Source organism: Gigantopelta aegis, chromosome 14, assembly GCF_016097555.1.
Source record: "Gigantopelta aegis isolate Gae_Host chromosome 14, Gae_host_genome, whole genome shotgun sequence".
In the NCBI taxonomy this organism is placed as follows: Eukaryota; Metazoa; Mollusca; class Gastropoda; order Neomphalida; family Peltospiridae; genus Gigantopelta; species Gigantopelta aegis.
Window position 1 is genome coordinate 27,931,776 of NC_054712.1, and position 25,069 is coordinate 27,956,844.

The 25,069-nt window shown below is 32.5% G+C and overlaps 1 protein-coding gene across 3 annotated transcripts in view; it reads right to left on the reverse strand.

Annotated features, from left to right (window-relative positions):
* LOC121388868 (hydrocephalus-inducing protein-like) overlaps nt 1–25,069 on the reverse strand; it is a 237,898-nt gene that overhangs the window by 182,209 nt on the left and 30,620 nt on the right. For all 3 annotated transcript variants that reach the window (XM_041520391.1, XM_041520392.1, XM_041520390.1), the window contains exons 14-17: nt 9,656–9,759; nt 5,157–5,291; nt 4,214–4,355; nt 3,556–3,668 (exon numbers count right to left, since the gene is read on the reverse strand). In XM_041520391.1, the coding sequence (XP_041376325.1) occupies nt 3,556–3,668; nt 4,214–4,355; nt 5,157–5,291; nt 9,656–9,759 (494 nt within the window). The remainder of the gene's footprint in view (nt 1–3,555; nt 3,669–4,213; nt 4,356–5,156; nt 5,292–9,655; nt 9,760–25,069) is intronic.

The window sequence follows — 25,069 nt, forward strand, 5'->3', positions numbered from 1 at the left end:
CGACGAATCCTATAGACCTTAGATGAGTGTTCCACTTTAGCCAAGGGGAAATTGTTGGAATAGTGGGATGGGGCTGACGAATCCTATAGACCTTAGATGAATGTTCCACTTTAGTCAAGGGGAAATTGTTGGAATAGTGGGATGGGGCTGACGAATCCTATAGACCTTAGATGAATGTTCCACTTTAGTCAAGGGGAAATTGTTGGAATAGTGGGATGGGGCTGACGAATCCTATAGACCTTAGATGAGTGTTCCACTTTAGTCAAGGGGAAATTGTTGGAATAGTGGGATGGGGCCGACGAATCCTATAGACCTTAGATGAGTGTTCCATTACTGATATATTAAAGGCCAGGGTTGAAAATTAACATGAAAACCATTGTTGCCAGCAGGGCCAATTGAAGAAAAATCTTACTGACCCTTCTGAAATTCAACTTGCCCTACAATTATCACATTGAAATTTAACCGTGAACCCAAATTAAAAACTAGAATGTTCTTTGTTAACTAATAACTGTATATAGTCTGTTTGCATCAAAAGGTAGCTGATAATAAATAAATGAATAAATTTAAAATTCATATAAAAACATGTTATTAAGTTTTAAACCCATACCAACTGAAATTCATTCTAAATAAAAATGTTTCTTCAGAAATTACCATTAATATACAGATTAAATCTCATTTTTAATACAGGGGATAAGACAAAATGCTAGAACAGCCAAAGTATGCAGCTTGATATAATGTTGTACATAGAGGCTAAAAGTAGAACTTTGCGTGCTTTAGTAAACTAGTATAGGAGTGGCAGTCCTCTTTGTTGTGATGCAACAGGCATGAAATAAACTTTGTGGCAATGCTAGTAAAGGATTTCCTTGAGAGTGACTGTCCTCCTATAGATGAGGCAGTAGATTGAGCTCCATGGAATCATCAACTATTTTGCCAAATTTTCATTCGACTGCATTGTGCAGAGATACGGCCCTGATCATGTATTACGGTTTTGTTGTTCAGATTACCTTGGATTTTCCATCAATTGCCTTAAAACATGTATCAGAAAAGAAGATTTAACCCATGCAGTTTGATGGTAATTTGTAAAGAATTTTCTTTTAATTTAATCTGAACGTCTTCCCCATCCTAAAAGTTATTTTTGATGGTATTGGTTTAAAACTTTGTGACGGAACAGGCTCTTAATTTTGTTTCCGCCTGTGGCGATATTAATTGTTTTAGAGGGCCGTGTGCAGTTCCAATATGCACTTAAGCCCAGGTGGGCACCTCGTTACGTAATACCTCCGCGCGACGGTCGTCGAGCTTTTTCTAATACACACCCAGTCCAGATGTGGAGGCCATGTGGCCAGTAGTTACGTAATACCTCCGCAAGTTCGGTACGATCGGGGTATTGCTGGCGGACTAAGCGTCATCAAGTCTGGCGATCTAAGAAAAATATGCCGGCTTGGTCGCTGTGGAAATAGCACTTGTAGGGATTCGGTGCCGCGATGTACCCCCAGGCGATATTTGGGTTTTATGATAAATAGCTAGGGTTTTAGATATATTGGGGAGAAACATAGGAAGGCTGCAGGAGAAACGGACGTCGTCCACTGAACGAAATATATAAGTTCAGTCCGGATGTGGTAATTATATATTATTTCTGCTCTGTTGTATAACCTTGATGTGATTGATGTGACTTTAAATATTTTAATACTGTATTATACCAATATTATTTAGACGGTGCTGCCGGCCATCTGACGCAGTAAACTGTAGGCTCACTGTCTAAATAATTATTAAAGCTTAGCCAGTCATCCTAGAGGACCTAGGTAAACTGGGTACCAGTATTAAGTCTGTATTACAAGGTTACTGAACGAGTAGTAAGGGTTAATTAAAAATTAACCAGTTAGGAATAGAGTTGTAATTCCTTTATTAATTAAGTTCTCCTGGAAGCGTTTCTCAATTATCACACGTGTGGGTGTTGTGGCACGGTGAAGTGATTAGCATATTGTGTAAACTAGACAACTAGAGATTAACTAATTAAGTGATCAGTTCTGGGTTGTTATTATTTGTTGTTGTTAATTAACTACTGCGGCAGTACATTTGTCAGCGTAGGTTAATACAGATTCCAAAGTGTATTGTGTTTTTGTTGTGTTTTCTAGTGAACTAAACGTGCTATATTATATATACTTTATATAAGATTTTATCTCTGATCATACCTAGACAAGCCACGCGGGTATATACTGCCCGATACAGAGAGATCTAATAGATATACAGTTAGGAGAGAGATTTGGATATTGTGTTTCATTCAGTTACGGGTATTATAGGATCCCCGTGACAAACTTAATAAATTAATATGTTTAAATATGAATTTTATCTTTCTCCATTTTATGAAGTTACATGCCAATAATTATTCATTGGTTACCTTTTGATGCAAACAGATAATAGTCTCAAAATTAATATTTTCTGCCTCAGTAAAATGTAATAGTGTGTGTGTGAGTGTAAGTGTGTGTGTTGTGTGTGTGTGTGTATATCTGTGTGTGTGTGTGTGTATCTGTGTGTTTTGTGTGTGTTGTGTGTGTGTGTGTGTCTGTGTGTGTGTGTGTGTGTGTGTATCTGTGTGTGTATCTGTGTGTATGTGTGAGTGTAAGTGTGTGTGTGTGTGTATCTGTGTGTGTGTGTATCTGTGTGTGTGTGTGTGCGTGTGTATATGTGTGTGTGTGTGTATATGTGTGTATGTGCGAGTGTAAGTGTGTGTGTGTGTATCTGTGTGTATGTGTGAGTGTAAGTGTGTGTATCTGTGTGTGTGTGTGTGTGTGTGTGTGTGTGTGTGTGTTATTCCACCTGGACTTATTGCAATGTTCGTGTTTAGTGTTTTAAGATAATTTTTAACACTTTCCAGTTTGTGAGCTGTCATGCTATTTATAACAAGTAGGGTGAGTGTGTGTGTGTGTCTCTCTCTCTCTGTGCGTGTGTGTGTGTGTGTTGGTGCACGTACACGTGTACGTTTAGTTTGGAGTAGTAGGCTACTAATAAATTAACTATCAACAGAAAAATAAATCGATGAAAAAAAATCAAAACAAACATTTTACCAAAATATATGATATACAATTTTGATCATATTATAAAACATAAAAACAATTATGTCATTATGTAAGTCTGGGGTGTTAAGACTTTAGATCTGATCTGTTCCTAGTTCATGTTCTATGTCTTCTTCTGTTAGATCTGCAGTTCGCGCCAGCATAGTCGCGGTGTGTTTTGTCACATTCGATTCAGTTTCAGTGCCTTCCTTTTTTAACTGGCACCATACTCACCAGACCCTAAAACTCAATGGTCGGACTATCTTTGTAAAATTCTTAGTCGCCCTTTGCAAAGAAAGGTCATCACGGGTGACTGCTAATTTTTAACCCTGAAAAGCTGTGGTATGTACTGCCATGTCAATTGGAATGTGCATATAAAAACACCTAGCTGCTAATAAGATGGTGTTAAGTAAAGAGTGGTGTTGCATTAGCAGGTTTCTTTTCTCACTGTTTAGCCAATCACAACTACTAGTCAAGTTTATCAGATATCACAGACAAGACTTACTTTTCAACAAATCCCTCAATAACCATTTCAACAGTTTCACCCGGTGCAATGTCCAGCTCATTTGGTATCAGTTTGAAAACTGGGTAGCCTGGTTTCGGTGGTGGAGGCACATTCTAAATGAAAAAAACCCAACCAACATTAATATTACTGTAGGTAGCACTATTATACCAAACAAAGTCGAACGTTTTCTGAACTCTATACACAGGAATTAATACTGCCATACCTAACACTTGTAAAATGTACCGGACGTCTTGTCATGAAGTGTTGTTTTCAGGTATTACTGCATTTGACGTGTGCAGCATGCCACTAAATTATGATGACAACTATTGTGCTGAACTAGGGTAGTCAGCAGCTTCCAGTTAAATCTAACATACCATTTTCTTTTATTAATGTGACGGCAAAAGTTTTTAGTATTATGTATATGTTAATTGATTTAAAATATCCCAGAACTGAACCTATAAAAAAATTGATTGTAAATCTACAATTCAAAACTTATCAATAGTTCTAAATATACATAGAAGTGACTATACAATAATGGAATAAATAGATGTATTTATTATTTATAATTATGGCTCATAATAAATTATCTTCGTTCATTTGACATACTGGATTTTAACATGTACGTAGCTAGTCACAGCTTTAAGCACATGTAAGGTACCTTGTTCTTGATATCTTGTGCATTGAATGACATCAGTTTTCTTTTATCTTTGGCAATGTGATAACCTTCAGTTGCCCAATTAAGATACTGCTGTCGTCTGCCTTTGTTTGTCACATGGAAGACTTTTCTTAGTGGGCGATTACTGCAAATAGGAAATATATTCAACATTTAACTGGTAAAAAGACATGGTACACTATTTGCAACTGACTCAAGAGTTTTATTTAACTTAAAAAAATAGTATATCCCATCCAAATTGGATCAGCAAAAAGTGCAACGATAAACTTAAAAGCCATTTTAGTCAATGTATTATCTACACTTTGTGAAAACTTCAGGGAATTCTATTGTGAGAACCAGTCTTCACAAAGCTAAGTGGATTCTTTTTGAGAACCAGTCTAATGAAAACTCTAGAAAAAAGTTTGATTTGTGTTTAACGACACTACTAGAACACATTGATTATTAATCATCGGCTATTAGATATCAAACATTTGTTAATTTTGACAAATAGTCTTAGAGAAAACTCACTACATTTTTCCATTAGTACCGAGGGATCTTTTATATGCACCATCATAGACAGGATAGCACATACCATGGATTTTGATACACCTGTCGTGGTGCACTTGGTGGAACGAGAAATAGATTAGTGCGCCCACTGACGGGGATCGATCCTAGATGGACTGCGCATCAAGCGAGCACTTTACCACTGGTCTATGTCCCCCCCCCCCCCCTCCCCATCGACTTATTATCTCAAGTGTTCAATTTATTATATTGAGTGCTCGACTTTTTTTTGCAGATTGCTCGACTTATTATCAATCAATCCCAGATTGACCGCGCTTCAGGCAAGCGCTTTACCACTGGACTACATCCCACCCCGAATGTCCATGGAGTTCACTCTAACAGCAGACAGCTCAGGCTTGTGGTACAAGGTGAAGAATTTCACACTTACCTGAAGTAATAACCTAAATTGAGTTTTGGCGTAAAAGGAGGGTCTATCACAATGGTTGTACCAAAACCAGTGACCTTCAGTGGAATCACACCGCTGACACTCTCAATGACGTCAATCTGAAGCTCATTTTCAAATCTTAAAAAAATATTAAAAATCTCATTTACACCGCAAGTTAATAGAAATTATTTCAAACATGAAATGGAAATGGAATAAGTTGATATTCTAAAATCAGAAAATCAGGAATTTCAGCAGGGGGCTCTAGACTGTGGCGACCACTATTTGGGGGGGGGGGGGGGGGTGTTTGAGTCATGCTCCACCACAAGATATATTGAGAAAAAAGAAAATTTACTTGAGCAGATAGAAGTCTCGACCCCCAAAAACCAGCAGTTTTGAAATATTACAGATCTGAATAAAAACAATTAGTGCAATTAAATATATATGACAGGCAGTGAAAGAAAACACATTCTCTTTTTTGATATAATGAAAGTTAAAGCAAATAAGTATTTAAATGAAGTAAAAGAACAAACAAACAATGTTTCACAACATATCAGCATGATTCAGAAACATTAGCTATTGGGTGCCATACAAAGATTACTGAATCAATGAATGATAAAAAAATATATAAAATAGCTAAAATGCTACAAACTAGCACAGAGTTTAAGAGCTGTGTTAAGTAACAATTTCATGGGTTACACATTTAAAATATATAAAATAGCTAAAATGCTACAAACTAGCACAGAGTTTAAGAGCTGTGTTAAGTAACAATTTCATGGGTTACACATTTAAAATATATAAAATAGCTAAAATGCTACAAACTAGCACAGAGTTTAAGAGCTGTGTTAAGTAACAATTTCATGGGTTACACATTTAAAATATATAAAATAGCTAAAATGCTACAAACTAGCACAGAGTTTAAGAGCTGTGTTAAGTAACAATTTCATGGGTTACACATTTAAAATGTTGAATCACATTATTTTGCAGAACATTTTTGTTTAAATTCCTCTTTTGAAGAAAAAAGATATTTTCCTCAATATATTTTCAGTTTAGCTTTTATTTCAGGTGGATGCAAAGATTTTGTTTAATTCCAAAAACATCTTGAACAATGATGGAGAAAAAGCTGAAATCAAGCTTGAATACATTTTCTGGATTAATCCCGACAATTGCTTGAAAAGTCTATGGGGGAACATTTGAAATCTGCCAAGAAATGTTTTCAGGATCAATACCAATAACTGCTTAAACAATTTTTGGAGCAAAATATGAAATCAGCCATGAATACATTTTCAGGATTGATCCAAAAGAACTGGTTGAGAAGTTTTTAATGATTTACTGTATGGATTTATATATGTGACCAAGTCTGCAAAAATCACCCGAAAAAAACATGATACGCCTGTCAGGAGTTTGATGAAAAACCATAGATATTAATGAATATGTTACAGGTATGATTCAATTCTAATTATGTGAAATTTTTGCAATGGGATTGATGAACAGTTTGTTTTGGACCAACTACTGATGATACTGTATCCATTGAAGAAGGTGCAGTCTGATTAATGAAGTTATTGTAAAAGTAATAGGTCCTGACTTCTTCAAAGGCTAAACAAGATTTTCCTATGATGTTCAGACTATAGACAAATTATTTGATTTATTTGTATCACAGTGACCTAGTAATTGTATGTGACACACAGCCATCCCAAGTTGTTCCTATATGTGAGGTTTGATGGTCTTGTATGCAAGATATGATCCAGACAAGGATTTGCTGTTATGTGCAGTATATCGTGAAAAGTAGATCACAGTGATATTGTAAGAGTATGCGGCATACCGCCATCCCAAGTTGTTCCTACATGTGAGGTTTGATGGTCCTATATGCATCTGTATGCAAGATATGGTCCGGAAAAGGATTTACTGTTATGTGCAGTAGACCATGAAAAGTAGGTCACAGTGACCTAGTAGTAGTACGCGACACACCGCCATCCCAAGTTGTTCCTACATGTGAGGTTTGATGGTCCTGTATGCATTTGTATGCAAGATATGGTCCTGACAAGAAAAAGTTAACATACGGACATATGGATGGACAACAGATGAACAACACCATACCATAATACGACCTATCATAGACGGGCGTATATAAAAAGTACAGAACTGGCATGTCAACATTCACAAAAAATATTTTAAATGCAAACATCAGAAGAAGAAAGGCATGTTTTTTTTGTGTGGTTTTTTTGTTGTTTTTTTAAGACAATATTTGACAATTACAAATTTTACATGGCAGACAATATAATACAATTGATTTAAACCAACAAGTAGACAGATAAACAAGAAGTGAGAGAGATTAGTCAGAAATTGTCAAAGTGTTTGCTTGCAACTATAAACTGTTGAATCATTTTGAACATCTCAGCATTTTCTTGATCATTGAAATTTGAGTTTTCAAGTAAAAATGTTTTGTAGTTTAGGTTGGAATAGGCCTATAGAAATTGTCTATGTTGTCTGTCATAGATTGGACATTGGAGTAAGAAATGTTCAGAATTCTCAATAGGCATGTTTTTGTTAGATGTCATCTATTTATTATATTTTAATAATGAACTGACCATATATTAACTTCTCTAAGTACTATCATAAATCTTTTTATACACTCTAACTGTAAAAATAAGACAATTCTCATCATTATTACATGTTCACAATTGCAGTCATCTCTTGTATCTTAGAGTAGAAACATTTGGACATAAAACTCCTATGACATTTAAAAACACAAAGTGTCAATTGGCAGGTTTCGAACCTACATGTACTCCACTGATTCGCAGCATCCTATCCACTCGGACAAAGTGGCTTCTACAAAAATATAAGCACTTTAACCAGTTATTAAGACTGTGTACTGTCAAACACCTGGTTCGAAACAAGTGCAACAATTTTTATTTATATACAGCAATCCTGGCTATGAAATTATGCTAAAAATATTTTTTGTGTTGTTCTCATCTGTACCCATTTCTGACAGATACAGTGACATACACTCAAGACCTGATGTTGAACAAGCATTCTGAGAGTAAAAGAAGGATAGAAGGAAATGTTTTATTTAACGACGCACTCAACACATTTTATTTAGGGCTATATGGCATCGGACTTAACGTTAAGGACCACACAGATAATGATGGAGGAAAACCACTGTCGCCACTTCATGGGCTACTCTTTTCGATTAGCAGCAAAGGATCTTTTACATGCACCATCCCATAAACAGGCTAGCACATACCATGGCCTTTGATGTACCAGTCATGGTGCACTGGTTGCATGGAGCAACATTCTGAGAGTTCAAATGTCCAATATTCTAAGTGATACATGTCTCTAACTGGGCCCAATAAATTTTTGTATCTCCATGAAAGTCAAACTTTATCTGTAACAGAATGTGATAAAGCTATACACAAAATTTCAGTTAGGCCCTAATCTAGAAATGAAAAAGTAGGAGAATGACTTTTCCTTCCCAGAAGAAAGGGGAGAAAATTTTATAAACATAGTTGAAGTGAACATTTATCAGTATATTTTACACTCAGTTCTAATCATAATATTTCTATATAAAATACTACTTCCGGTAATACAATTTAAACAAAAGTGTTGTATATTTCATTTTAGAAAATGATGTTGTTAAGTAGTTTATAATATTGTGCCATTATGTTAAAATTAAAGTGTTATTAGTATTTTCTGGCATTACTGAAATGAATGTGGCCGAGGATTAAAAATACTTGACTGGTCATAGAACACAACGCGACACACGTCACTTTGAAAAATAATAGCTGATTTACAGGTGTATCTGAAGAATGTCAACATTAGACGACGACATGTATTTAATCTCTTCACTACAGAAACTGGCATGAGTATTAACATTTGTTTTATTGATAATAAATTGAACAAGGTAAAACATTATTGCATCAAATCAATCGTGCACTAAGTATGCATACGCAGAAATCATTTCCCGTCCTGTTAATAGGTCGGTTCATGATTACTCCAGGATACAGTCTGGCACCGAAGTAAAAACACTGTCTGACAGATGGCGACAAGGTGCCAAGTGATCTATGACAATAAACAAGCCGGGGTCTTGACGTCTGTTGTGTGATTTTGTTTTTGAAATTGGATTAGGTCCAGAATATTTCGGCGACTTCGACTTCTCACTACTGCTAATAACTCAACGACTTGAGCTTACTTTCGACGAAAAAAATGCTCAATGCACTAGCAAGATTAGGGCCTGTTCAGCTCAATATTTTGAGGCTTTGCAACAAAAAGAAGTCCGGAAAACACATTTTCACATCTCCTAAGTTCAACGACCATAACTTTATTTAAAATGTGTAAATTGCCCTTAAAGCCAAACTTGGTCTATAACAGTGCATGATAAAGCTATATACACAATTTCAGATAAATATCTTAAGGCATTGAGAAAACAAAAATACAGATAATTATATATGGGACAGATGGACAGGTGAACAGACAGATGGACGGACGGACTAACAGACAATCATTACCCAGTGCAGTCATCCACGTATGCAATGATTGTCACATCCAAGCACTGCCTTGCAGGGATGTCACCTTCCATTGGCTCAACACGAAACACTGAGTTTGCCCGGAGCTGAAAACAAACATGAAAAGCTCAATTACTAAATTACTGATTTGGACCCATATATTTAAAGCTATTTTAAGTTATGACGTCACTAAAATGTGTGCTGTAGTGATGTCATAGGGTTTTACAATTTCGTAGCCCTAAGATAGCTTTGAAAATACCTAGTGTGTTTCTCACCAGTGTGTTGTGACCCATTAGTGTGTTGTTATGCTCATTTGAAGTGTCATGACACTGATTTTTAACACAGGAACCATCAAATGGGGAAAACTTACAACTTGACAACAAAATCAATATAATTTTAAGTCTTTTTTTTTTAAATTCTCTCTTTTTAAAAATCAGATGAGTTAATGTATATCTGGTACAGCATAACTGACATCACTGTTTCAACTCCAAATAAAAATAATTAAAATTCCATTACATTCATTACAATACAACATAGTCTCATTGATCCAGTGGAATTTGTTCATTTCTCAATGAATGTAAAAATTACATTGTCAGGAAACGTCATATCTGATGACGTCACTTTATATTAGCACTTCGTTTTATTGAGCATTACTGTTTAGAACCATACAAATATTTTTAAAATATTGTTATTACTAGTAAGTATATTTCAAATTTAATAATAAGGATTGTCTATTATTTCTTTTACGTTCATCAGGGTCAGAAACAAAACAAATCATCCGCAAACTTATGATGAGTGAATGGCTTAGCCGATTCACACAGTTGCCGATTCACAGTTTGCCATCGACTTTTGCTGATGAACATAAAAGATTCCTATTGTTATCACACTAGGCTATCTTCTTAGTCTGATAAAAAACCCAATGCAAAATGCATTGGTTACTTTTATTTCAATGTTTATATGACATAATACACTGAGCTGTATTTCTTTAGTTTCTGTTATCATTCTGCTGTTGTAGATTTTCACACATGGCTACTCATACCATAATATGGTTTTTAATTAATGTTTATATTATAATGTGTATACCTCTTGACTGGTGCATAGTATATACAACTGTATGAGAAAATGATACCTGAGACTAGTTTGTCATCAGTTACAGATTTCAGGGCTTGAACGTAAGAATTTGTCTCCCACAGCAATTTAAAAACAACATTGTTGTGAGTGAAACAGCCCACCGACGGTAACTTAAAGTCTACCCACAGCATTTGAAAACAACATTGTTGTGAGTGAAACAGCCCACCGACGGTAACTTAAAGTCTGCCCACAGCATTTAAAAACAACATTGTTGTGAGTGAAACAGCCCACCGACGGTAACTTAAAGTCTGCCCACAGCATTTGAAAAAAAAGAAGACTTTTGCAGCAAATAAATAAGACTGAAAGGTTATTTTGATGTACGTAGACATATTTTAAATGTACTAATGTTATATACTGGCAGCTAATGTACATCAGATGTAAACATTTTGCTATTATTGAGGAGCTTAATTTATATCTCAACGACAGCAATTGCCATTGGTGCCGTCGTTAAGTTCGAGCCCTGAGATTTTATCATGATCTTCAATGCTGTAAATATACAGAACCTCACATACGTTGTTTTCACTTGCTATTTATTGCACAAGTTTATTTTACACAAGAATATATACCACGAGACCATATAGCAGTCAAGTGGCATGTTCTTTTGCAAAATAAACAAAAGAAACGATGTATGATGATCTGCAATGCTGTTAAGTATGTTACAGATTGTATGACGATCTGCAATGCTATAAAGTATGTTACACATTGTATGCCGATCTGCAATGCTATAAAGTATGTTACACATTTTATGACGATCTGCAATGCTATAAAGTATGTTACACATTTTATGGTGACCGGCAATGATGTAAAGTATGTTACACATTTTATGATGATCTGCAATGATGTAAAGTATGTTACACATTTTATGATGATCTGCAATGCTGTAAAGTATGTTACACATTTTATGATGATCTGCAATGATGTAAAGTATGTTACACATTTTATGATATCTGCGATGATGTAAAGTATGTTACACATTTTATGATGATCTGCAATGATGTAAAGTATGTTACACATTTTATGATGATCTGCAATGATGTAATGTATGTTACACATTTTATGAAGATCTACAATGATGTAAAGTATGTTACACATTTTATGATGATCTGCAATGATGTAATGTATGTTACACATTTTATGATGATCTGCAATGATGTAAAGTATGTTACACATTTTATGATGATCTGCAATGCTGTAAAGTATGTTACACATTTTATGATGATCTGCAATGATGTAAAGTATGTTACACATTTTATGATATCTGCGATGATGTAAAGTATGTTACACATTTTATGACGATCTGCAATGATGTAAAGTATGTTACACATTTTATGGTGACCTGCAATGATGTAAAGTATGTTACACATTTTATGATATCTGCAATGATGTAAAGTATGTTACACATTTTATGACGATCTGCAATGATGTAAAGTATGTTACACATTTTATGACGATCTGCAATGATGTAAAGTATGTTACACATTTTATGAAGATCTGCAATGATGTAAAGTATGTTACACATTTTATGATGATCTGCAATGCTGTAAAGTATGTTACACATTTTATGATGATCTGCAATGCTGTAAAGTATGTTACACATTTTATGACGAACTGCAATGATGTAAAGTATGTTACACATTTTATGATATCTGCGATGATGTAAAGTATGTTACAGATTTTATGATGGTCTGCAATGATGTAAAGTATGTTACACATTTTATGATGGTCTGCAATGATGTAAAGTATGTTACACATTTTATGATGATCTGCAATGCTGTAAAGTATGTTACACATTTTATGACGAACTGCAATGATGTAATGTATGTTACATATTTTATGACGTTCTGCAATGATGTAAAGTATGTTACACATTTTATGATGGTCTGCAATGATGTAAAGTATGTTACACATTTTATGATGATCTGCAATGCTGTAAAGTATGTTACACATTTTATGACGAACTGCAATGATGTAATGTATGTTACATATTTTATGACGATCTGCAATGATGTAAAGTATGTTACACATTTTATGACGATCTGCAATGATGTAATGTATGTTACACATTTTATGAAGATCTGCAATGCTGTAAAGTATGAGACACATTTTATGATGATCTGCAATGATGTAAAGTATGTTACACATTTTATGAAGATCTGCAATGATGTAAAGTATGTTACACATTTTATGACAGTCTGCAATGATGTAAAGTATGTTACACATTTTATGTTGATCTGCAATGATGTAAAGTATATTACACATTTTATGATGATCTGCAATGCTGTAAAGTATGTTACACATTTTATGGTGACCTGCAATGATGTAAAGTATGTTACACATTTTATGATGATCTGCAATGATGTAATGTATGTTACACATTTTATGGTGACCTGCAATGATGTAAAGTATGTTACACATTTTATGAAGATCTGCAATGATGTAAAGTATGTTACACATTTTATGACAGTCTGCAATGATGTAAAGTATGTTACACATTTTATGTTGATCTGCGATGATGTAAAGTATGTTACACATTTTATGATGATCTGCAATGATGTAAAGTATGATACACATTTTATGATGATCTGCAATGATGTAAAGTATGTTACACATTTTATGATGGTCTGCAATGATGTAAAGTATGTTACACATTTTATGATGATCTGCAATGATGTAAAGTATGTTACACATTTTATGTTGATCTGCAATGATGTAAAGTATGTTACACATTTTATGATGATCTGCAATGCTGTAAAGTATGTTACACATTTTATGTTGATCTGCAATGATGTAAAGTATGTTACACATTTTATGATGATCTGCAATGATGTAAAGTATGTTACACATTTTATGATGATCTGCAATGATGTAAAGTATGTTACACATTTTATGTTGATCTGCAATGATGTAAAGTATGTTACACATTTTATGATGATCTGCAATGCTGTAAAGTATGTTACACATTTTATGATGGTCTGCAATGATGTAAAGTATGTTACACATTTTATGATGATCTGCAATGCTGTAAAGTATGTTACACATTTTATGATGATCTGCAATGCTGTAAAGTATGTTACACATTTTATGATGATCTGCAATGATGTAAAGTATGTTACACATTTTATGACGATCTGCAATGATGTAAAGTATGTTACACATTTTATGACGATCTGCAATGCTGTAAAGTATGTTACACATTTTATGATGATCTGCAATGATGTAATGTATGTTACACATTTTATGATGATCTGCAATGATGTAATGTATGTTACACATTTTATGGTGACCTGCAATGATGTAAAGTATGTTACACATTTTATGAAGATCTGCAATGATGTAAAGTATGTTACACATTTTATGACAGTCTGCAATGATGTAAAGTATGTTACACATTTTATGTTGATCTGCAATGATGTAAAGTATGATACACATTTTATGATGATCTGCAATGCTGTAAAGTATGTTACACATTTTATGATGGTCTGCAATGATGTAAAGTATGTTACACATTTTATGATGATCTGCAATGATGTAAAGTATGTTACACATTTTATGATGATCTGCAATGCTGTAAAGTATGTTACACATTTTATGATGATCTGCAATGCTGTAAAGTATGTTACACATTTTATGGTGACCTGCAATGATGTAAAGTATGTTACACATTTTATGATGGTCTGCAATGATGTAAAGTATGTTACACATTTTATGACAGTCTGCAATGCTGTAAAGTATGTTACACATTTTATGACAGTCTGCAATGATGTAAAGTATGTTACACATTTTATGATGATCTGCAATGATGTAAAGTATGTTACAAATTTTATGACGATCTGCAATGCTGTAAAGTATGTTACACATTTTATGATGATCTGCAATGATGTAAAGTATGTTACACATTTTATGATATCTGCGATGATGTAAAGTATGTTACACATTTTATGACGATCTGCAATGATGTAAAGTATGTTACACATTTTATGAAGATCTGCAATGATGTAAAGTATGTTACACATTTTATGATGATCTGCAATGCTGTAAAGTATGTTACACATTTTATGATGATCTGCAATGCTGTAAAGTATGTTACACATTTTATGACGAACTGCAATGATGTAAAGTATGTTACACATTTTATGATATCTGCGATGATGTAAAGTATGTTACAGATTTTATGATAGTCTGCAATGATGTAAAGTATGTTACACATTTTATGATGGTCTGCAATGATGTAAAGTATGTTACACATTTTATGATGATCTGCAATGCTGTAAAGTATGTTACACATTTTATGACGAACTGCAATGATGTAATGTATGTTACATATTTTATGACGTTCTGCAATGATGTAAAGTATGTTACACATTTTATGATGGTCTGCAATGATGTAAAGTATGTTACACATTTTATGATGATCTGCAATGCTGTAAAGTATGTTACACATTTTATGACGAACTGCAATGATGTAATGTATGTTACATATTTTATGACGATCTGCAATGATGTAAAGTATGTTACACATTTTATGACGATCTGCAATGATGTAATGTATGTTACACATTTTATGAAGATCTGCAATGCTGTAAAGTATGAGACACATTTTATGATGATCTGCAATGATGTAAAGTATGTTACACATTTTATGAAGATCTGCAATGATGTAAAGTATGTTACACATTTTATGACAGTCTGCAATGATGTAAAGTATGTTACACATTTTATGTTGATCTGCAATGATGTAAAGTATATTACACATTTTATGATGATCTGCAATGCTGTAAAGTATGTTACACATTTTATGGTGACCTGCAATGATGTAAAGTATGTTACACATTTTATGATGATCTGCAATGATGTAATGTATGTTACACATTTTATGGTGACCTGCAATGATGTAAAGTATGTTACACATTTTATGAAGATCTGCAATGATGTAAAGTATGTTACACATTTTATGACAGTCTGCAATGATGTAAAGTATGTTACACATTTTATGTTGATCTGCGATGATGTAAAGTATGTTACACATTTTATGATGATCTGCAATGATGTAAAGTATGATACACATTTTATGATGATCTGCAATGATGTAAAGTATGTTACACATTTTATGATGGTCTGCAATGATGTAAAGTATGTTACACATTTTATGATGATCTGCAATGATGTAAAGTATGTTACACATTTTATGTTGATCTGCAATGATGTAAAGTATGTTACACATTTTATGATGATCTGCAATGCTGTAAAGTATGTTACACATTTTATGTTGATCTGCAATGATGTAAAGTATGTTACACATTTTATGATGATCTGCAATGATGTAAAGTATGTTACACATTTTATGATGATCTGCAATGATGTAAAGTATGTTACACATTTTATGTTGATCTGCAATGATGTAAAGTATGTTACACATTTTATGATGATCTGCAATGCTGTAAAGTATGTTACACATTTTATGATGGTCTGCAATGATGTAAAGTATGTTACACATTTTATGATGATCTGCAATGCTGTAAAGTATGTTACACATTTTATGATGATCTGCAATGCTGTAAAGTATGTTACACATTTTATGATGATCTGCAATGATGTAAAGTATGTTACACATTTTATGACGATCTGCAATGATGTAAAGTATGTTACACATTTTATGACGATCTGCAATGATGTAAAGTATGTTACACATTTTATGATGATCTGCAATGCTGTAAAGTATGTTACACATTTTATGATGATCTGCAATGATGTAATGTATGTTACACATTTTATGATGATCTGCAATGATGTAATGTATGTTACACATTTTATGGTGACCTGCAATGATGTAAAGTATGTTACACATTTTATGAAGATCTGCAATGATGTAAAGTATGTTACACATTTTATGACAGTCTGCAATGATGTAAAGTATGTTACACATTTTATGTTGATCTGCAATGATGTAAAGTATGATACACATTTTATGATGATCTGCAATGCTGTAAAGTATGTTACACATTTTATGATGGTCTGCAATGATGTAAAGTATGTTACACATTTTATGATGATCTGCAATGATGTAAAGTATGTTACACATTTTATGATGATCTGCAATGCTGTAAAGTATGTTACACATTTTATGATGATCTGCAATGCTGTAAAGTATGTTACACATTTTATGGTGACCTGCAATGATGTAAAGTATGTTACACATTTTATGATGGTCTGCAATGATGTAAAGTATGTTACACATTTTATGACAGTCTGCAATGATGTAAAGTATGTTACACATTTTATGACAGTCTGCAATGATGTAAAGTATGTTACACATTTTATGATGATCTGCAATGATGTAAAGTATGTTACAAATTTTATGACGATCTGCAATGCTGTAAAGTATGTTACACATTTTATGATGATCTGCAATGATGTAAAGTATGTTACACATTTTATGATATCTGCGATGATGTAAAGTATGTTACACATTTTATGACGATCTGCAATGATGTAAAGTATGTTACACATTTTATGATGATCTGCAATGATGTAAAGTATGTTACACATTTTATGGTGACCTGCAATGATGTAAAGTATGTTACACATTTTATGATATCTGCAATGATGTAAAGTATGTTACACATTTTATGACGATCTGCAATGATGTAAAGTATGTTACACATTTTATGACGATCTGCAATGATGTAAAGTATGTTACACATTTTATGAAGATCTGCAATGATGTAAAGTATGTTACACATTTTATGATGATCTGCAATGCTGTAAAGTATGTTACACATTTTATGATGATCTGCAATGCTGTAAAGTATGTTACACATTTTATGACGAACTGCAATGATGTAAAGTATGTTACACATTTTATGATATCTGCGATGATGTAAAGTATGTTACAGATTTTATGATGGTCTGCAATGATGTAAAGTATGTTACACATTTTATGATGGTCTGCAATGATGTAAAGTATGTTACACATTTTATGATGATCTGCAATGCTGTAAAGTATGTTACACATTTTATGACGAACTGCAATGATGTAATGTATGTTACATATTTTATGACGTTCTGCAATGATGTAAAGTATGTTACACATTTTATGATGGTCTGCAATGATGTAAAGTATGTTACACATTTTAAGATGATCTGCAATGCTGTAAAGTATGTTACACATTTTATGACGAACTGCAATGATGTAATGTATGTTACATATTTTATGACGATCTGCAATGATGTAAAGTATGTTACACATTTTATGACGATCTGCAATGATGTAAAGTATGTTACACATTTTATGAAGATCTGCAATGCTGTAAAGTATGAGACACATTTTATGATGATCTGCAATGATGTAAAGTATGTTACACATTTTATGAAGATCTGCAATGATGTAAAGTATGTTACACATTTTATGACAGTCTGCAATGATGTAAAGTATGTTACACATTTTATGTTGATCTGCAATGATGTAAAGTATATTACACATTTTATGATGATCTGCAATGCTGTAAAGTATGTTACACATTTTATGGTGACCTGCAATGATGTAAAGTATGTTACACATTTTATGATGATCTGCAATGATGTAATGTATGTTACACATTTTATGGTGACCTGCAATGATGTAAAGTATGTTACACATTTTATGAAGATCTGCAATGATGTAAAGTATGTTACACATTTTATGACAGTCTGCAATGATGTAAAGTATGTTACACATTTTATGTTGATCTGCGATGATGTAAAGTATGTTACACATTTTATGATGATCTGCAATGATGTAAAGTATGATACACATTTTATGATGATCTGCAATGATGTAAAGTATGTTACACATTTTATGATGGTCTGCAATGATGTAAAGTATGTTACACATTTTATGATGATCTGCAATGATGTAAAGTATGTTACACATTTTATGTTGATCTGCAATGATGTAAAGTATGTTACACATTTTATGATGATCTGCAATGCTGTAAAGTATGTTACACATTTTATGTTGATCTGCATTGATGTAAAGTATGTTACACATTTTATGATGATCTGCAATGATGTAAAGTATGTTACACATTTTATGATGATCTGCAATGATGTAAAGTATGTTACACATTTTATGTTGATCTGCAATGATGTAAAGTATGTTACACATTTTATGATGGTCTGCAATGCTGTAAAGTATGTTACACATTTTATGATGGTCTGCAATGATGTAAAGTATGTTACACATTTTATGATGATCTGCAATGCTGTAAAGTATGTTACACATTTTATGATGATCTGCAATGCTGTAAAGTATGTTACACATTTTATGATGATCTGCAATGATGTAAAGTATGTTACACATTTTATGACGATCTGCAATGATGTAAAGTATGTTACACATTTTATGATGATCTGCAATGCTGTAAAGTATGTTACACATTTTATGATGATCTGCAATGATGTAATGTATGTTACACATTTTATGATGATCTGCAATGATGTAATGTATGTTACACATTTTATGGTGACCTGCAATGATGTAAAGTATGTTACACATTTTATGAAGATCTGCAATGATGTAAAGTATGTTACACATTTTATGACAGTCTGCAATGATGTAAAGTATGTTACACATTTTATGTTGATCTGCAATGATGTAAAGTATGATACACATTTTATGATATCTGCGATGATGTAAAGTATGTTACAGATTTTATGATGGTCTGCAATGATGTAAAGTATGTTACACATTTTATGATGGTCTGCAATGATGTAAAGTATGTTACACATTTTATGTTGATCTGCAATGCTGTAAAGTATGTTACACATTTTATGATGGTCTGCAATGATGTAAAGTATGTTACACATTTTATGATGATCTGCAATGATGTAAAGTATGTTACACATTTTATGATGATCTGCAATGCTGTAAAGTATGTTACACATTTTATGATGATCTGCAATGCTGTAAAGTATGTTACACATTTTATGGTGACCTGCAATGATGTAAAGTATGTTACACATTTTATGATGATCTGCAATGCTGTAAAGTATGTTACACATTTTATGACGAACTGCAATGATGTAAAGTATGTTACACATTTTATGATATCTGCGATGATGTAAAGTATGTTACAGATTTTATGATGGTCTGCAATGATGTAAAGTATGTTACACATTTTATGATGGTCTGCAATGATGTAAAGTATGTTACACATTTTATGATGATCTGCAATGCTGTAAAGTATGTTACACATTTTATGACGAACTGCAATGATGTAATGTATGTTACATATTTTATGACGTTCTGCAATGATGTAAAGTATGTTACACATTTTATGATGGTCTGCAATGATGTAAAGTATGTTACACATTTTATGATGATCTGCAATGCTGTAAAGTATGTTACACATTTTATGACGAACTGCAATGATGTAATGTATGTTACATATTTTATGACGATCTGCAATGATGTAAAGTATGTTACACATTTTATGACGATCTGCAATGATGTAAAGTATGTTACACATTTTATGAAGATCTGCAATGCTGTAAAGTATGAGACACATTTTATGATGATCTGCAATGATGTAAAGTATGTTACAGATTTTATGATGGTCTGCAATGATGTAAAGTATGTTACACATTTTATGATGGTCTGCAATGATGTAAAGTATGTTACACATTTTATGATGATCTGCAATGCTGTAAAGTATGTTACACATTTTATGACGAACTGCAATGATGTAATGTATGTTACATATTTTATGACGTTCTGCAATGATGTAAAGTATGTTACACATTTTATGATGGTCTGCAATGATGTAAAGTATGTTACACATTTTATGATGATCTGCAATGCTGTAAAGTATGTTACACATTTTATGACGAACTGCAATGATGTAATGTATGTTACATATTTTATGACGATCTGCAATGATGTAAAGTATGTTACACATTTTATGACGATCTGCAATGATGTAAAGTATGTTACACATTTTATGAAGATCTGCAATGCTGTAAAGTATGAGACACATTTTATGATGATCTGCAATGATGTAAAGTATGTTACACATTTTATGAAGATCTGCAATGATGTAAAGTATGTTACACATTTTATGACAGTCTGCAATGATGTAAAGTATGTTACACATTTTATGTTGATCTGCAATGATGTAAAGTATATTACACATTTTATGATGATCTGCAATGCTGTAAAGTATGTTACACATTTTATGGTGACCTGCAATGATGTAAAGTATGTTACACATTTTATGATGATCTGCAATGCTGTAAAGTATGTTACACATTTTATGGTGACCTGCAATGATGTAAAGTATGTTACACATTTTATGATGATCTGCAATGATGTAATGTATGTTACACATTTTATGGTGACCTGCAATGATGTAAAGTATGTTACACATTTTATGAAGATCTGCAATGATGTAAAGTATGTTACACATTTTATGACAGTCTGCAATGATGTAAAGTATGTTACACATTTTATGTTGATCTGCAATGATGTAAAGTATGATACACATTTTATGATGATCTGCAATGATGTAAAGTATGTTACACATTTTATGATGGTCTGCAATGATGTAAAGTATGTTACACATTTTATGATGATCTGCAATGATGTAAAGTATGTTACACATTTTATGTTGATCTGCAATGATGTAAAGTATGTTACACATTTTATGGTGACCTGCAATGATGTAAAGTATGTTACACATTTTATGATGGTCTGCAATGATGTAAAGTATGTTACACATTTTATGACAGTCTGCAATGATGTAAAGTATGTTACACATTTTATGATGATCTGCAATGATGTAAAGTATGTTACAAATTTTATGACGTTCTGCAATGATGTAAAGTAAGTTACACATTTTATGAAGATCTGCAATGATGTAAAGTATGATACACATTTTATGATGATCTGCAATGATGTAAAGTATGTTACACATTTTATGAAGATCTGCAATGATGTAAGGTATGTTACAAATTTTATGACGATCTGCAATGATGTAAAGTATGTTACACATTTTATGACGATCTGCAATGATGTAAAGTACGTTTCACATTTTATGACGACCTGCAATGATGTAAAGTATGTTACACATTTTATGAAGATCTGCAATGATGTAAAGTATGTTACAAATTTTATGATATCTGCGATGATGTAAAGTATGTTACACATTTTATGATGATCTGCAATGATGTAAAGTATGTTACACATTTTATGATGATCTGCAATGCTGTAAAGTATGTTACACATTTTATGACGATCTGCAATGATGCAAAGTATGTTACACATTTTATGATGATCTGCAATGCTGTAAAGTATGTTACACATTTTATGATATCTGTGATGATGTAAAGTATGTTACAGATTTTATGATGGTCTGCAATGATGTAAAGTATGTTACACATTTTATGAAGATCTGCAATGATGTAAAGTATGATACACATTTTATGACAGTCTGCAATGATGTAAAGTATGTTACACATTTTATGAAGATCTGCAATGATGTAAAGTATGATACACATTTTATGATATCTGCGATGATGTAAAGTATGTTACAGATTTTATGATGGTCTGCAATGATGTAAAGTATGTTACACATTTTATGATGGTCTGCAATGATGTAAAGTATGTTACACATTTTATGTTGATCTGCAATGCTGTAAAGTATGTTACACATTTTATGATGGTCTGCAATGATGTAAAGTATGTTACACATTTTATGATGATCTGCAATGATGTAAAGTATGTTACACATTTTATGATGATCTGCAATGCTGTAAAGTATGTTACACATTTTATGATGATCTGCAATGCTGTAAAGTATGTTACACATTTTATGGTGACCTGCAATGATGTAAAGTATGTTACACATTTTATGATGATCTGCAATGCTGTAAAGTATGTTACACATTTTATGACGAACTGCAATGATGTAAAGTATGTTACACATTTTATGATATCTGCGATGATGTAAAGTATGTTACAGATTTTATGATGGTCTGCAATGATGTAAAGTATGTTACACATTTTATGATGGTCTGCAATGATGTAAAGTATGTTACACATTTTATGATGATCTGCAATGCTGTAAAGTATGTTACACATTTTATGACGAACTGCAATGATGTAATGTATGTTACATATTTTATGACGTTCTGCAATGATGTAAAGTATGTTACACATTTTATGATGGTCTGCAATGATGTAAAGTATGTTACACATTTTATGATGATCTGCAATGCTGTAAAGTATGTTACACATTTTATGACGAACTGCAATGATGTAATGTATGTTACATATTTTATGACGATCTGCAATGATGTAAAGTATGTTACACATTTTATGACGATCTGCAATGATGTAAAGTATGTTACACATTTTATGAAGATCTGCAATGCTGTAAAGTATGAGACACATTTTATGATGATCTGCAATGATGTAAAGTATGTTACAGATTTTATGATGGTCTGCAATGATGTAAAGTATGTTACACATTTTATGATGGTCTGCAATGATGTAAAGTATGTTACACATTTTATGATGATCTGCAATGCTGTAAAGTATGTTACACATTTTATGACGAACTGCAATGATGTAATGTATGTTACATATTTTATGACGTTCTGCAATGATGTAAAGTATGTTACACATTTTATGATGGTCTGCAATGATGTAAAGTATGTTACACATTTTATGATGATCTGCAATGCTGTAAAGTATGTTACACATTTTATGACGAACTGCAATGATGTAATGTATGTTACATATTTTATGACGATCTGCAATGATGTAAAGTATGTTACACATTTTATGACGATCTGCAATGATGTAAAGTATGTTACACATTTTATGAAGATCTGCAATGCTGTAAAGTATGAGACACATTTTATGATGATCTGCAATGATGTAAAGTATGTTACACATTTTATGAAGATCTGCAATGATGTAAAGTATGTTACACATTTTATGACAGTCTGCAATGATGTAAAGTATGTTACACATTTTATGTTGATCTGCAATGATGTAAAGTATATTACACATTTTATGATGATCTGCAATGCTGTAAAGTATGTTACACATTTTATGGTGACCTGCAATGATGTAAAGTATGTTACACATTTTATGATGATCTGCAATGCTGTAAAGTATGTTACACATTTTATGGTGACCTGCAATGATGTAAAGTATGTTACACATTTTATGATGATCTGCAATGATGTAATGTATGTTACACATTTTATGGTGACCTGCAATGATGTAAAGTATGTTACACATTTTATGAAGATCTGCAATGATGTAAAGTATGTTACACATTTTATGACAGTCTGCAATGATGTAAAGTATGTTACACATTTTATGTTGATCTGCAATGATGTAAAGTATGATACACATTTTATGATGATCTGCAATGATGTAAAGTATGTTACACATTTTATGATGGTCTGCAATGATGTAAAGTATGTTACACATTTTATGATGATCTGCAATGATGTAAAGTATGTTACACATTTTATGTTGATCTGCAATGATGTAAAGTATGTTACACATTTTATGGTGACCTGCAATGATGTAAAGTATGTTACACATTTTATGATGGTCTGCAATGATGTAAAGTATGTTACACATTTTATGACAGTCTGCAATGATGTAAAGTATGTTACACATTTTATGATGATCTGCAATGATGTAAAGTATGTTACAAATTTTATGACGTTCTGCAATGATGTAAAGTAAGTTACACATTTTATGAAGATCTGCAATGATGTAAAGTATGATACACATTTTATGATGATCTGCAATGATGTAAAGTATGTTACACATTTTATGAAGATCTGCAATGATGTAAGGTATGTTACAAATTTTATGACGATCTGCAATGATGTAAAGTATGTTACACATTTTATGACGATCTGCAATGATGTAAAGTACGTTTCACATTTTATGACGACCTGCAATGATGTAAAGTATGTTACACATTTTATGAAGATCTGCAATGATGTAAAGTATGTTACAAATTTTATGATATCTGCGATGATGTAAAGTATGTTACACATTTTATGATGATCTGCAATGATGTAAAGTATGTTACACATTTTATGATGATCTGCAATGCTGTAAAGTATGTTACACATTTTATGACGATCTGCAATGATGCAAAGTATGTTACACATTTTATGATGATCTGCAATGCTGTAAAGTATGTTACACATTTTATGATATCTGTGATGATGTAAAGTATGTTACAGATTTTATGATGGTCTGCAATGATGTAAAGT